This window comes from Acomys russatus, chromosome 19, assembly GCF_903995435.1.
Source record: "Acomys russatus chromosome 19, mAcoRus1.1, whole genome shotgun sequence".
Classification (NCBI taxonomy): Eukaryota; Metazoa; Chordata; class Mammalia; order Rodentia; family Muridae; genus Acomys; species Acomys russatus.
The window spans coordinates 55,239,890-55,256,404 of record NC_067155.1 but is presented as its reverse complement, the minus strand read 5'-3'; the positions used below and the strand labels follow the sequence as shown (position 1 = coordinate 55,256,404).

At 45.9% G+C, this 16,515-nt stretch overlaps 1 protein-coding gene across 2 annotated transcripts in view; it reads right to left on the bottom strand.

The window, feature by feature from the left end:
- Ptpn11 (protein tyrosine phosphatase non-receptor type 11) overlaps positions 1–16,515 on the bottom strand; it is a 62,270-nt gene that overhangs the window by 36,275 nt on the left and 9,480 nt on the right. For both annotated transcript variants that reach the window (XM_051161581.1, XM_051161582.1), the window contains exons 2-3: positions 3,602–3,724; positions 1,037–1,231 (exon numbers count right to left, since the gene is read on the bottom strand). In XM_051161581.1, coding sequence (XP_051017538.1) covers positions 1,037–1,231; positions 3,602–3,724 — 318 coding nt within the window. The remainder of the gene's footprint in view (positions 1–1,036; positions 1,232–3,601; positions 3,725–16,515) is intronic.

Genomic DNA, 16,515 nt, shown 5'->3' with positions numbered 1-16,515 from the left:
TAAGTTGACACAGTCACAGGAACATCATGGCTTTAGGTAAGGAAGAAGCATATCCAAGCAGGTAACACTCATCACCAGAGACCTGGACAGCATTTTTCCAACCACATGCCACTGGAAAGGCTCATGCACATCTAAAGCAGGTGCAGACAGCTGGAGGCTGGAGTAGTAGCCGGAGAAACAAAGACAGAAAGCTGGGAAAAGCAAGATATACAGGCCCAGGATCTGCAGTGAGAAGAAAGGAGAATACAGAAGCCAATACCAGGGCAAATAAAGCCAGCACCAGCTCAACTCCTGGGCTCCAACCAGATGGGAAGAGCTCTACAATGGGGCACACATTTGCGAGACAACAGTAGAAAGCGGACGAAGAGCAGGTCCTTCCAGCCTCTGCTTTTCCACTTCTAGGCTTAGCCTGACCTCTGTTGGTAGTGCTGCTAAATAGCTGGTCACAGCCACCATGGAGCATGATTGCCATTTCAGCATTTCTATCATCAAATTCTCTCTCTCCCAACTCCCAAAGCTCATCAGCTGTTGATAAAGCTTACAATTAAAGCACATCCTAAATCTACATGTAGAAAATGTAGGGTTCCTGTAGAATCTGTACAAGGAACACCAACTACAGCTGCAGCAGGAGAAGGGCACTCTGTGAACACTCTGACCCTGTTGTTCTTACTTTAAGAACACCATGGGGCTGGGGATGCAGCTCAGCGTGTGGAGTGCCTCCCCACCACGCTGCAAGCCTGTGCTCAGTCTGCTGCACCAGATAAGCAGGCATGGTAAGCATGTCTGCAACCCTAGCACTCGGGAGGCAGAGGCAAGAGGATCAGGGGTTCAGTCATCCTCAGCTACACAATGAGTTCCAGGCCACCCTGGGCTACGTCAGACCCTGTGACAAACAAACAAAACACATTTTTTTAAAATGACAGCATGAGGGACAGACACCAGCCTTTAGAGTCAAACGGATTCTATGTGCCCCACAAAGCAGGCTCACAGCATGCAGCCTTGGAGTGCAGCTCTGCATCACTAAGATGTCACTGACCTTTCAGAGGTAGGGTCTGCACAGTTCAGTGGGTACTTGAGCTCAATAACATCTCCATTCTTCTCTTTCAGCTGCCCATGATGCTCCATGTAATATTGGACCAGTTCTGCCAAGGTGGCAAACTTCTCCCCGCCATAGAGGTCATAATAGTCCCCAGTGTTCTGAATCTTGATGTGGGTAACGGCTCCATTTCTTCTAAAATAGTCCATTGTTGGGAGGGGTGTCAGAGAGCAATAGTTGGGAAAAGGCATCACATTCGGGAGAAGATTTCACCCAAACAATAGAACAAACCCAGGGAAAAGATTTACCCCATCTCTGAACCTGGAGGTCAACTAACCCTGACGACTATGGCAATGTTTGCGCCTATGCCCTGTGGAGCTTCTGTTTTGAATGGCTGGCGTATTTTATGGTGTAAGTTAAGTGACAACAATCACTGTCCTTAATAATTAAGGACATACAGTTAAAGTTAAAATGAAGCACCCACTCACCTTGTCATTCATCAATCCACTCCTAATCATTTTGCTCAAAGGCAGTGAAATTGAATAGGTACCAAAAGATTTTCAAAAGTATCAAATAAAAAGGTAGAAACTCAAAATATTTACCACAAAAATGTATCAACAGCCAGGCACTTGAGAGGCTGCTACAGGAAGACACAGGGCTTCAGAGCAAGAATATGTTTAAAATAAATAATAAATTTCTAAAGGTTTGCTTTTAAATATATAAATACCACCTCAAGAGTATGGAGCTGCACACCTATGGTCCCAGCACTTGGGAGGCTACAGCAGGAAGGTCAAAAGTTTAAGGTCAGCCTTTGCTATATGAGATCATGTCTCAAAAATACACACAAAAAAACCCAACAACAACAAAATCAACAGGACCCAGTGAGATGGCTTAGTGGGTAAAAGGGTTTACCAGCAAACTTGACCTGACATCTGAGTTCAATCCCCAGGACACATATAGTGGAAGGAGAGAACCAACTCCCAAAGCTAGCCTCTGACCTGCCCATTCATGCCATGACACTTGTGTGTGCACACACACACACACACAAAGAAATAAATGTAAAGGAATTATTTTTTTAATTAACAAATTGAAAATGTTAAATGTTTAAAAATAAAAATAAATCTGGGGATGTTAAGCTGGCTCAGGAGGAAAGCTGACAACCTAAGCCAGGACCCTGGCAGTCACAGAAACTGTGACAGTAGGAAGGAACTGACAAGCACACATATCACACACTCCAGTGACTGATAAGAAAAGTCCCAACTAGGAAGAGCTACCAGGGAAATCTAATACACATTCCCTCTAGGTAATACTGTCCAGGTAGTGCTGGCATCTCTTCTACATAAGGGTCAGAATGTTCCTTAATATCAAGACAAATGTTACAGTCCTTACAATTTTCTTTCAAAGGAGCCCAAGTGGTAGAGTGTGCTTTTAATCCTAACATGGAGGCAGGCACGTAGATCTCTAAGTTCAAGGCCAACCTGGTCTATATATCAGGTCCAGGCCAGCCAGGGCTACCTAGTGAGATCCTATGTCACAAATAAGTAAATAGATAGACAGACAGAAAGACTTCCTAAGTCTCCGTGGGATTCTAAATAAATTCTCAAGAACATGACTTACTTGTTTCTTTATGTGAAAATTAATGTCTACAAAGTCAAATCCACACAATTTAGTTGAACAGCTAGAACAGACACACAGAAAAAGTCATCTAGAAAACTCTCTGCTCAAAGGGACCATGAGAGTACAGCACACTGTCCATGACATTTTAAAACAAACCAAAGCCACCAATGTGCATCATTAGAAAAATGGAGAGGCAGGTGTGCTGGCACCATATGGCCACCAAGTAACCATCACAAAGAACAGCTGGATATTCCAGCATGCAACTCAAATAGCACTTCAGCTTATACATGAAGTACAAAACTATTAATGTGCTGGTAATATAAGTGCCCACTAGACAGTCAAGTGTGCAACACATGAGGAGGATCCAGGCCAACCTCTAGACAATGGCTTCCTCTGGCAAGTGGAGGAGGGAAATGGGACTGGGCAGGGGACTCAAGGGGACCACAACTTCCTCAAAGAGGTTTTCGTTCACGACAAAGCAAAGTGATGTGAAGAACCTACAAAGCCAATTCCCCATGACAAAACCTAAAGCAGAAAAAAAGCACAGTAAGCAAGTCAAAGGTGAGGAGCCAGGACTCAGACCTGGAGGCTCCAGGGGCATCTCTCTTCCCAAGGTATCCCCAGTCATCACTGTGAGCACAGCACTGGGGAAGTGAACACTACTTCCTAAGGCTGTGACTCTGAGAGCCCTGAGTCTGCCTCCCCGCGGGCTGAGATTACAGCACCACCACACCTGGCCATAAAATAAAATCTTAAAAAAATAAATACTGGGCAGCACTCAGGAGGCAAAGGCAGACAGATCCCTATGAGTTCGAGATCAGCCTGGTCTATGGATCAAGTTGTGCCCTGACGATCTCCACAGCACCGCAGACAGGCCTTCACAGACAAATGTGTCCTCCCCCTTCCTCTGGAAATACCCTGAGTGTCTCTCTTTACCTTCCAACTTACCTAACAGATAGAGTGAAGTCTCCGGGATTACTCTTACTGGGCCGTGCTAAAAAACTGCCGTCGACGCCTCTGGTCAGCAGGAGATTCTCTGCCTCCACACCAGTGATGTTGGGGTGAAACCATCTTGAGGGAGGAAAAAGGACATTGAGAACCAGAGCGTACTGAGCACCCTTATACCACCATGGTGAGGCCTGTGAACAGTGCTGACAGCCAGCCCTTGTCCTTAGCCCCCTTTCCTGGGTGGGACATTGGGATCCTGCTCCCTGAAGACACAGGAGGTGTGAGAGGGAAATGGCCAGTGGGGCTGGGCTGTTAACACAGTGTACTGGTGGGTTTGTCAGCCCCAAAAGATCATTCACAGAGTCAGGGAATTATCTGCATGCAAAGAAACTAGGAAAAAACAAACAAACTACTTCATGATTAAGGACAGGTACCGAGGCCCACAAGAGCCAGGTTTCATTTCTGGAGAAGGAGAGAAAGAACCAGAAGACTTGCAGGGTACCAGACTACAAAGGGAGACACCTGTGTGAACTCAGCTTTCTAATATATATGTGGAAACAAATAGCTAGGCGTGATAGCACACAACTGTAAACCCAGCACTCCAGGAGGCAGAGGCAGGTAAAGATCTTCGTGAGTTCCAGGCCAGCCTGGTCTACAAAGCGAGTCCAGGACAGCCAAGGCTACACAGAGAAACCCTGTCTCAAAACACTGAAAAAAAAGAAAGAAAGAAAGAAAGAAAGAAAGCAAAAGGAAAAGAAAAAGAAAAAGAAAGATAGAAACAAAACAACGTATATCCAGAAGTAAATGTAAGCTGCCTCCCCACAAAATGTGTTCCAAAAGCAAAACAAAAGATAAACATCACAGTAGAACAATTTAACAGCATTTTTTCTGTTTTTTGAAACAGGTGTCACTATGTACCAAGGCTGGCCTCAAACCTGGGACTCTCCCACTTCTAGCCTCTCCAGGTGAACCGCATGCCCACAGCAGAGACACTCTTCCTCAGCTGGCAGCGTCACCTGTTACAGGTAGCAAGCCACATGCCTCCCCATCTCACACTTCAAATACAATGTCCTTTAGAAGACAAAGGTGACTGACCACTGTGGATGGCATTCACTTCAGAGGATTTCCCCAGTTTCCAGCAAGTTCTCCTTCATGTGGCTGGAGAGATGGCTCAGTGGCTAAAAGTGTGTATTGCTCTTGCAAAAAAAACTGAGTTTAGCTTCCCTCAGCGCCTACCTGGTAGCTATCAACAATCTGTAACGTGGGCTCCTGAGAACTGATGCCCTCTTCTGGCCTCAAATATATAAGTAAATAAAATACTTAAGATTTCTAATGGAGACTCATCGTCTTCAGAGGCTGACTGATGTGTCTAAATACTCCCAAGGAATAAGAGTCAATAGTCAATGTTAGGAGCCCAGTAGCAGAGTACTTGCCTGGCATGCTTGGGGCCTGGGCCACACCACATAAACCAGAGGGTTAGGTACACACCAAATTCCCAGTACTGGAGAAGCAGAGGTAGTACTTGGCTACACGGGACACGGGTGGTAGAAAGACAACCTAGGTATGTGAGGCCCTGTCTCAAAAAAAAAAAAAAAAAAAAAGTTTTTTGTGTGTTTGTGTGGGAATGAGACTGAGGGCCCTATACACACTAAACATGTGTTCTCCCACTGAGCTACATGTCCAGTCCCTGAGGAACTATATTTTTTGGACTATAAAACACACCTGACCAGAAGACACACCCAATTTTTAGAGCAGCAAAACAAGAAAAACAGTAAAAACAGCAATCGGACCATAAGAGCACCCTAATTTTTGCCCCCACTTTTGGGGGGAAGTGCATCTTATGGTCCAAAAAATACAGTAACAACTGGTGAGCAGCCTGAAAGAATGAAGAGTGAGGCACCAGACACGAGCCAAGTGAACCGCCTGCTAGTCACTCAGGTGCCTGTTCTCAGTAAGCAGCAACGTTAGGAGCTAGTCTTTAAAATCACAATTAGCCCATTTTGTTCCAACAGCACGCAAGCTGAGAGCTGAAAACCCGCAGCAGTCTGACATGGACATCACTGCAGCATCTTACCAGCTTCAGAGGGTTTGAACCACTGTTCTGACTACCTCATGTCTGAGAAAAGGATTAAGACTCAAGTCAAAAGAATAAAAGAGTTGACTTTCTATCCTCTGAGAGCTGGTCAAATCCCAGAGGCAGAGGCAAACAGATCCCTGAGTTGGAGGCCAGCCTAGTCTACAAAGTGGGTCCCAGGACCTCCAGGGCTACACAGAGAAACTGTCTCAAAAAACAAAGGTCTTGGCTGCAACTTCCTAAATCTAAGTGCTCAGAGCCCCAGGAAGTAAAAAAGTAGGTAACAGTGGGCTTCCAGCTATTCAGTTTTTCAGAAAGTATGATGGTGTTCTTGCCTTACTTACATCAACTAACTTCTCTTTTACAAAACCCTGTCTGTCAAACCACCATGGTCACTCGGCAGGGTAGTCTAAACCTGAGAAGTATGAATCCCTTCTATTTAAAAAAAAAAAAAAAAAAGCCACCTCACCTGTCACTCCAGAAGACCAGGGTTCATTTGAGGCCAGCCTGGTCTACAGAATGAGTTCCAGGATAGCCAGGGCTACACAAGAAACCCTGTGGAATGCATCCACCAGTGGGTGAAAAAATCATTGGAGAGCAAAGTTTCAAATGTGGAAACCCAGAACCTCGTGCCACTGTCTTGGTTCAATAACAGCTTAGTGCCCTCAGCTACCTATTTAACCCCTATTAAGCCATCTATGAAGCAGAGAGTAGCTGTCCCCTGTGGCACAGGGACTTGAGAGGATGAGTAAATGGAGTTCACAGAGCACAGAACTTTCTAGAACCGTGCATAGCCATCCCTATGGTGGACAGAGGTGCCTACCTTAATCCTCAGGAAGTGGAGGCAGGAGGCTCAGAAATTCAAGGTCAGCCTGGGCAAGTTCCTTAGTCCTTGCGCCGCCACTCCCTTCATGTGTATGATGTGGGTGGCAGTGCCTGCCTCTCACAGGTCTGGGTGAGTCAAGGCACCAAAGGAGCTGGACGGCTGCCCCCGTCTCTCTGCCTGCAGGTTACGAGATGCTTCCGGTGCAGTGCTCACAGCCTGTCCTGTTCTCAGGAACTGATCAGACTCTATTTGCCTGTTTGTGTGACTTAGCCATTATTGCTCCTCCTGGGCCAGGCTGTCTTTTTTTTGTTGTTGTTGGTTTGGTTTGGTTTGGTCTTGGTTTTTGGAGACAAGGTTCCTCTGTGTAACAACTCTAGTTGTCCTGGAACTCACTCTGTAGTCCAGCTGGCCTCAATCTCATGAAGATCGACCTGCCTCTGCCTCCCAAGTGCTGGGATTAAAGGCGTGCGCCACCACCACCCAGCCAATCTGTCTTTTCTTTCTTTTTTTTTTTTTTTTTTTTTTTTTTGGTTTTTCGACAGGGTTTCTCTGTGTAGCCTTGGCCATCCTGGACTCACTTTGTAGACCAGGCTGGTCTTGAACTCACAGCGATCCGCCTGCCTCTGCCTCCCGAGTGCTGGGATTAAAGGCGTGCGCCACCAGTCGGGATGAGCAGGGTGGGGCACAGCTTGCTTTGGCCTCACAGCGGCTGACTAGCTTCTTTTTGTTTTCATTCTCTAGAGACTCGGTTTCATTTTGTAGCTCAGGCTGGCCTCAAACTCCTCCTGTCTCGGCCCAGTGCTTGGGTTCTAGGCGTGGCTCTATGCCTGGCTCTGGCCGTCATCTTCAACTTTCACTTTAGCATTTAAATGATCTGCAGAATTTCCCTGTTTGTAGAACGAGTCAATTTTCTTTGTAAACTTTTTAACGTGGATATGTTCATGCCTCGGCACGCATGTGCAGAGTAGCAGGAAGGGGTGTTCCACCATGTGGGTCCTAGGGTGGAATTCAAATCATCAGGGTCAAGTGCTTTGCTCACTTAGCCATCTCACTACCCTTAATTATTTTTAGATTATGATGATGGATATAATCCTAGTAGTGTTTGAAAAATTACCTATATGCCTACAACTGGAGATTTTAGATTTATTTTTATGTGTATGGTGTTTTGCTGCTGCATCAGATGTGTGCAGTACACTCAGAGGCCAAAGACGATGTCAGAACCTCTGAAGTTAGACAGGGGTGAGCGGCACAAGGGTGCTGGGAATTGAACCCAGGTCCTCTAGAAGAGCAACAAGTGCTGCTCTCAACCTCTAGGCTATCTCTCTAGCCCCCAAATTACCAGGTTATTAAAGGAGAAAATGGTGCCTCCTCCATGTGGATGGTGAAACAACCCCAGCCTCACTCTCTGGAGTCAGGGCCCATAGCCCTCCTGAGATGAACACGGCAGGCTCAGCAGTTGCTTCACTGTGCAGTTAGTTATCCAGCCTGGGCCTCACGATTTGCCTGCTGGCCTGTGCTGTCCCCACTGTCCTCTCTTCCTCCTATTTTAAAAATAAAAATCTTATAGTATTTGAAAAATTACCCTTAAGCCTACAATCAGGGCTTTTTACTTGTATTTGATGTGTGTGGGCGTTTATCAGTACATCAGGACTGGAGAGATGGCTTAGTACAGTGTCTGCATGCAAGCATGGCGCCCTGAGTTCAGATCCCCAGGACCCATGTAAAGGGGACCCTAGTACTGGAGAGGTGAAGACAGAAGGACCCAGCGAACTTGCTGGCCAGATACACTAGCCAAAACCTTGTGGGGATGGTTCTTTTGTATGGGCTGTAGAGTCACTGAGAAACCTTGTCTCAAAAATAAAGTGGTGACAGCTGGGCCATTGTAGGGCATGCCTTTAATCCCAGCACTTGAGAGGCCAAGGCAGGTAGATCTCTGAGTTCAAGGTCAGCCAGGGCAACACAGAGAAACCTTGTCTTGGAAAAAAATAAACAAAAAATAAAAATAAAGTGGAGAGGAATAGAGGAATACATCTGATCTCAACCTCTGGCCTCCATATGTAACTGCACATTGCACACACACACATGTATACACTACACACCAAAAGAAGAAAAATTTAAAGTTTGCAAAGGAAGAAATTTGCTGGTAAATGTCATTTACCAGGCAGGTCTCTGCAGGTTCCAGGCCAGCCAGTGATATAGTGAGACTTCTGTCCTCAACCTCTCGGTGATGGCACCCTCAAGCTCTATTAACTGGACTGGCAAAACCCATCCTATCTTCACCCATATTCAATCTCCATCCTCATCCCACCTAGCTATACTTTATGGCTCTAGGGTGTGTGTGTGCGTGTGTGTGTGTGTGTGTGTGTGTGTGTGTGTGTGTGTGTACGTACACACACACACGCATACACACATACAAAGGCTGTGCCAGCCCTGATACTGGTAAACGCACACACATGCTTTTTCCTTTTGAGGTATGAGCTCGCACTTGTCCAGGTACACGGAAGACGTCAGCAGCTGGCCTGCCATCAAGCTCTAGGGCTCTGTGCCTTCAAGCTACTTCAACCACGTGCCACCACTTCAAGCTTTTTTTCTTTTTAAGGTGTATTTGTTTTTACTTTATGAGTTTTTCGCTTAAATGTGTATTTGCACTGCATCTTTGCATAGGGTCAGTGAAGGTCAGAAAAGGGGGGTTAGAGTTCCTGGGACTGGAGTTAGAGACAGTTATGAGCTGCCATGTAATTTCCCGTGTTCCACTGGGAACTGACTCAAGGCCTCTGCAAGAGCTGCCAAGACTCTTCACCCAGCCCTGCAGCCCCCATCCAGAGTTTGTTTTAACATGGGTTTGGGGAGTTGAACTAAGGTCCTTGTGCTCATAAAGAGGGGAAATTTAGAAACTGCTTTTATCCAATACTTTTTCTTTTTCCTTTTTGAAACTATGCCTCGTTGCCGAGCTGTCCCTGAACTCTGGGCTTAAGCACTCCTCCTTAGCCTCAGCCTCCTGAGCAGCTGGAGTTATAGGTATCCAATACCTGCCAGCTTCTGTGTTTATGCATGCATATGATGCTGGGAACTAAGCCCTCAGCCTCACACCCCACACACAAGCTCTCTACAGACCACTGAAGCCAACCATAGCTCCTGTCCCTCTGACCATTGAGATCTGGTATATTTGGGGATTTTTTTTTTTTTTTTCTGTTTTTGTTTTTGTAGACAGGGTTTCTCTATGTAGCCTTAGCTGTCCTGGACTCGTTTGTAGACCAGGCTGGCCTCAAACTCACAGCGATCCGCCTGCCTCTGCCTCCCAAGTGCTGGGATTAAAAGCGTGCACCACTATTTGAGTATCTTAATGAGAAGACAAACATACTTTGTGAAATCTTTTTAATTCATTTGTGACAGTTCAGACAGGAACTAGGTAGGTCTGGTGGTACAAGACTATAACTCCGCTACTCAGAAGATCCCCAAGTTTAAGATTTCCAAGTAAGTTCAAAGCCAGCCTGAGCAACACAATGAGACTCTGTCCAAAAGAAAATGTAAACGGAGCTCAGGTTGTGGATCGGTGGTGAGCTTGTATGACTGTATCAGCGTGTATCAGTGGTAATGCATGGTAGTAGCGTGCATGCACACGTCCTTTAGTACAGTGCCCAGTACCACAAGAGAAGGGAAGAGATGGCCGGGCATGGTGGCACAAGCCATTAATCCCAGCACTTGGAAGGCAGAGACAGGTGGATCTCTCTGAGTTCCAGGCCAGCAAGGGTGTCATAGTGAGATTCTGTCTCAAGGAGAAAAAAAGAGAGCAAGGAAGAAAGGAAGCAAGGCAGGAAGGAAGGAAGGAAGGGAGGGACAAGTCCCTTGAGACACTCAATTGAACTTGTTAGAAGTAACTAATCAGGGCTGGAAGATGGCTGAGCAGGAAGAGGCAGGCCACCAAGCCTGAGGACCAGACCCAAAGGTGGAATGAGAATCCACTCCTCTTTGACCTCCCCACAAATACATAAGAGTAAATAATTTTAATTGGGTTTCAAGGCCTGTGCACGTACATCTCCATGTTCATGCACGATGAAAATGTGTGCACATGTGTTGGACATGCTTTCTCCATATTGCCTGTGAGAAACTCAGCAGTGTACGCACAGGCGGGAGCCTGACCTTGAAAGTCTCCCTGTAGAAATAGATTCTGTCGTGAGTATACAATATTCCACCGTAAGAATGTGCCACCGTACTCTAAGCCTTGATCTAAGAGGTTTATGCAGTTGCTTGTGGCTACTCACATCTGTACTATCAGGCAGAGGCAGGTGGATCTCTGTGAGTGTGAGGCCAGTCTGGTCTACACAGAGAGTCCAGGGCAGCCAAGGGCTCTGTCTCACAAGAAAAAAAAAAGGTGGGGGGGGGGGGGGTGGGAGAAAACCGACTCCATAAAACTATCCTCTGATCTCCACTTGCACCATGGCAAGCCTGCTCCCCTGCATAATAATAAATAATTTATCAATAAAATGTTTAACCTATATAAGTAATTGTTCAGTTTTGTTTTGTCTTGAGACATGCTGCCCTATGGCCAGGCAACATTGAGCTCAAAAGATCTCCCTGCCTCCATCTTCCAAGAGCTGCAGTTACTACCATGTGCCACTAGGCTCCACTTTAAGGGATTCTTTTGTGTATGAACAAATGTGGTACTGGACTGAACCAGACTGGCATGTGCTAAACACTGAGCTGTATCCCCAGCCCCTAACTTCTATGGTGATGAATACTGCTGACTACCTTGAGAAGGCAGACCTTCTACGTGAAATTTCATCCCTCTCTTTTTCCAACACTGCATAAATTATCAAGCTGTCTGTGCCTCTGACCAGTGGAAAGTGGTTCCACCTTGATTTGCATCTTTGACACCTTTTCATGTTTCCAGCCCGCTGATTTCCTTTCTGAGCTGTCAACTTCTCATCCAATTCCTCGTCTTTCTTTTCATTTGTTTGAGACAGGGCCTCAGGCTAGCTTCTGAACTCGCTATATACTGAAGATGACCTTGAATCTTGAACTTCTTGCTTCGCCCTGAGTGCTGGGACTTTTCTTCCCTTTTGAAGTTTCTTCTTACTAACGTGTAGGAGCTTGTGACATAACCAGAAAATAATCCTTAGCTACAAGCGTGGCAGGTACCTCCTGCTTTTGCTGCCTCTTCCTCTGCTGTTTTTTCCTACAGAAGTTCCTCCTGATGAGTTAAATTTGAAAGATTTTCCATTGTGAGTTCGAAGTTTCCTGCCATGCTTAGAGCTGAACCTGCGTGAACACTGTCATGTGATGGAAGTTAACGTAAGGAGTTAGCGTAAGGACAGCATCGTGCACAGGCCAGGTCAGAGGCTCAGCATCGGAACCAGGCACTGATTTTAGTGAGAAGAGAACTCTCACAGGCTGGAGAGATGGCTCAGTGGGTAAAGGTGCTTGCCATCGCGACTGATCATCCCCAGAACACACATGGAGAAGGGAGAAAATAAGATGCCCCCAGCTGTCCTCTGACTTTCACATGTGTCATGGTACCCATGCGCCCTCCCCAAACATGTGTGCGTGTACACACACACACACACACACACACACACACACACCTAATAAGCAAATAAATACTAAGGCAGTGAGGCGGCTCACGTACTGCTGATCTGGCAAGCCCTGGAATCAACACGGTGAAGGAGAGTACCATCTCTAGCCACACCCAGGGACAGACAGACACAGACAGGCACACTCACGTTCTCAGTCATAAAATAAGCAAAATTTTAAAATAAATAAAAGTAATAAAAATTTTAAGAGAAAGCAAAGTCACAGATTTTGATGGGGCCCTACTGCCTCTTGTACTCTGTTAACCTCTAGTACGTACATACTTGTGGCCTCTGAGCATGTTTTCCCTCTGCAGCTCCAGACATCCACCCCAGCTTCTCAATGAGCCCTGTACTTCCCCTGGGTGCCACACAGCTCGGTGCCTAGTCCAGATCACAACAGCCGCCATGTTCAAGGCTGGGCCAGCAATTCCATGGGGGCAGAGGACTGAAGATGTGGCTACTTCTTTCTCAGTGGACCCCAAAAACCTGCCAAGAGCTAACACACAGCCAGGTATTCCTGGCTAAGAGCTAACACACAGCCAGGTATTCCTGGCTAAGAGCTAACACACAGCAAGGTGTTCCTGGCTAAGAGCTAGCACACAGCACGGTACTCTGGAGTCAGGGCCTCCCTCTGCAGCCCAGGAGGCCACAGTCTCCCTAGCACTGGAACACAGAAGAGCCATACTCAAGGGAGCCAGCAGTTCTCCACGACGGCAGAGAATGGATGGTGACTCTAGAGCATCCCTCATGCTCACACATGCAAGTTCCCCTTCTACAGGCCACTGCAGAGACCCTCTCAGCCAGGTGTGGTAGCACATAGTTGTAATTCTCAAACCTAGGGTGTGAGGGAAGAAAGATCAGGAATTCAAGGCCAACCTCAGTATAGACAAAGTCTGAGGCTAGCCTGAGCTACATGAAATCCTTTCTCAAAAAATCAAAAACAAAAAACAAAACAGATTTAGAAAGTGACTATCTAAGGACTCGGCATAAGCTAGAAGCTAGTTCAAAGGTTCTCATTAGGAATATCAAATTTCCCTATTTTCACTAGCACTGCTGGTAGAGAAAAGTCTTCAGCCATCTCTCTCTGCTGCTGCCTGCACTGGCATCCTAAGAGCACTTGACCCAGTTTTGTCCCAAGCCCGGCCTTATAACATGGTGTATACTGGTAAACAATACAAACTTAAAACAACATGGGCCAAGGTTCTTTACCAGCAGCTGAAGTGGACTCCATGGTGAAAAGCACCAAAGAGACCCCATGGCAAAGGCCTGGAAGGTCCTCTGACTTAACTGGGACGGTCTACCATGCTCAACAGGATGGGAAAAGACAGCATCATAAGGGCTCTCCAAAGGTCAGTACAGACACAGGAGAAAAACCTCACCTTTGACCTTAAACTATGAAAAAAAGCCATTATTTCTACTAAGTGCACTTAACAATTAAAAATACATATTTTTGGAACCATCATGTGGTTGCTGGGAATTGAACTCAGGACCTTTGGAAGAGCAGCCAGTGCTCTTAACCTCTGAGCCATCTCTCCAGCCCCTTTTCTTTTCTTTTCTTTTTTGATGGTGACTTGTTATGTAGCCCTAGCTGTCTGGGAATAAACGCCCATGGAATTATTACTGCTTTTTATATATATTGAACTATGTCTTTACCAGTTAAATTACAACTTGAGAAAGCCTGGGGTCTGGAGAGTGAGCTCAGTGGTTAATAGCATTTGTACTCTTGCAGAGGACTGAAGTTGGATTCCTAATCCGAGCACACACAGTAGCTAACATGTGGGTACCCACATCAGGCAGCTCACAGCCATCTGTCATTCCAATTCCAGGGCAACCAATGTCCTCTTCTGGCCTCCCAAAGCACCTGTACAAATGTGTATATGCACAGACATGTAGAACACACATACACAGATGATTTGTTTTTAATATTTCAAAGGAATGAGGTAGGCAACTGGTAGAAAGCTCACCTAAGTATTGAGCACCAGAACTAAACAGGAAAATATGTTGAGTATTTTTAGTGATAAAGAGTTGTGAGCAGCGGGGCGTGGTGGTGCACGCCTCTGACCCCAGCACTAGGGAGGCAGAGGCGGGCGGATCTCTCCGGGGCTTGAGGCCAGCCTGGTCTACAGAGTAGCCACAGTGTACACAGAGAAACCCTGTGTTGAAAAATAAAACAACAAAAAGTTATGAGCTACAGAACTTACCCTGAATGTTCAGAAAAGTATTACAATATACTTTGCATCTGTAGATATGCACACACATAGAGAGGAAGAGAAGAAATGATAAAACAAAATGGCATTAAACTGTTAACACTGTGGAGACTGGAGAGAGGGCTCAGCCATTGTGTGCATGCGCTACTCTTTTTTGTTCTGTTTTTGCTGTTATTGTTTTGTTTTTCTAAGACAGGGTTTCTCTGTGTAACAGCTCTGGCTGTCCTGGACTCACTTTGTAGCCTCGAACAGAGAGATCTGCCAGCCTTGGGAGTGCCGGGATTACAGGCGTGGGCAGCATGGGCTACTCCTACAGAGAGCCTGAGTTCAGTTCCCAGCAGCCACAGAGGCAGCAGGCAGCTCACAACAGTCTGTAATGCTAACACCAGGGGACCTATCACCTCTGGCCTCTGTGGGCACTTGTGCTCACATTCACATAACCACATTAAAGACACACACATAATTTAAAAAGGTAGAAATCTTAGCCAAGTGGTTGGCGGTGCACACCTTTAATCATAGCACTTGGAATCACTGTGATCCCAGGGCCAACCTAGTCTACAAGGCGAGTCTAGGACAGTAAAGGATACAAAGAAACTCTGTCTTGAAAAACAAAAACAAAAATAGAAATCTTTTAAGTTCAAAATTAAATGCCAAAGAAAATACACTTTTAAAACTTAATAATAATATAAACTATAAATTTTTAAAGTTTTTTTGTTTTGGTTTGGTTTGGTTTTTTTGTTTTGGTTTTTCGAGACAGGGGTTCTCTGTGTAACCTTAACTGTCCTGGAACTAACTCTGTAGACCAGGCTGGCCTCAATTTTACAAAGATCTACCTGCTTCTGTCTCCCCCAGCACTGGGATTAAAGGTGTGCACTATCACACACAGCAGATTTGTATATTTTTAAAACACTATAACTTTTTTTCTAGGTCCACCTGGTCTATAGAGTGAGTTCCAGGACAGCCAGGGCTACACAATAAGACACTGCCTAGGGGAGAAAAAGTTTGCCTTTTTGAGTTTTTAGAGACATGGTCTCACTGTGTAAACCGGGCTAGCTTACAACTGACAATCCTCCTTCCTCAGCCTCCAAACTCCTAGTATTATAGTCAGCAGCCACATGCAGCCTGAAAGCAAATTTAACCATTAGTCTTCTACTTATTTCTAACTCGGGACTAGGTGGTCCTCACCCTGGCTATCTCAGTCTCCTCTCTTCCCTAGAGCATCCACTATAGACACCGAGGTAGGTGTTGGGGGGTGCTGTGATAGCTGCTTCCGGGCCTCAGGTGAGGTCCAGTAAACATCCCTTTACCCCTCAGCAGTATCAGCAGGCGATAAGGCAGGTGGCCCTTCCTTACCCTTCTATTAAATAAACTGCAGTATTTCATTTACAACTTATAATTATGCTTGTCCTGTTATTAAGAGTGAGCAGATGAGAGTGCTGTTTTCAGGAGAACTGTAGGAACCAGTATTTAGTGCAGAGGCCCAAGAGAGACAAGGTTTAATGAGCATTAGTTCCCCGCTGTTGTTCCTGGTGGATGCCCTGAGGGACAGAGCTCTCCTACATAATTAGGATCATTTCCCACAAGCTGTTTAGTGTGTCATTTCACTTCCACTGGCTTTCCAGGCGCTTCGCTTCGGTGTGTCTCGGGGCTGTCCCTATGGCATTTCAAACAGATCTTTACTCATCGAAGTTTCCATGCCATCAGCCAGCTCTTTGAGCCTGAATAGACATTCAACCCCACTCTCAGCTAATTTTTTGAGAAAGCACTTGTGATGACCAAAGCCTTCCCTCCAGTACATGGACAGGTAACAGGACAGCTCTGTGGTCAACAGGATGCTGACTAGTGAGGAGCAGTGTGTACAGAACCTGCTGCCGAGAATTTGGTTGGGAAGATATACTGAAAGGACAGGACTAAGAGGAATGTTTATTTCCAGGGCTGGCCTCCAGGGCTCTATGCACTCATGAAGTTCTTTGCTTCTTTTAGTGTCTGATTTATTATTATGTGCATACAATGAGTGTGCAGTACAGAGGCCAGAGGGCAACTCTGGAAGTCAGTGCTCTCCTTTACAGTGGGAGCCAGGACGCAATTCAGTTGGTCAGGCGTGTGCAGCCAGGACCATCTAAAAGGCCCTGCACTTATTTTTTGTTCTGAAGAATTGTTTCTGGTTTTGTTATTGTTTTGAAGCAGGAGCTCATGTAGCCCGAACTAGCCAGTCTCAAACCTGATCTTCCTGCCCC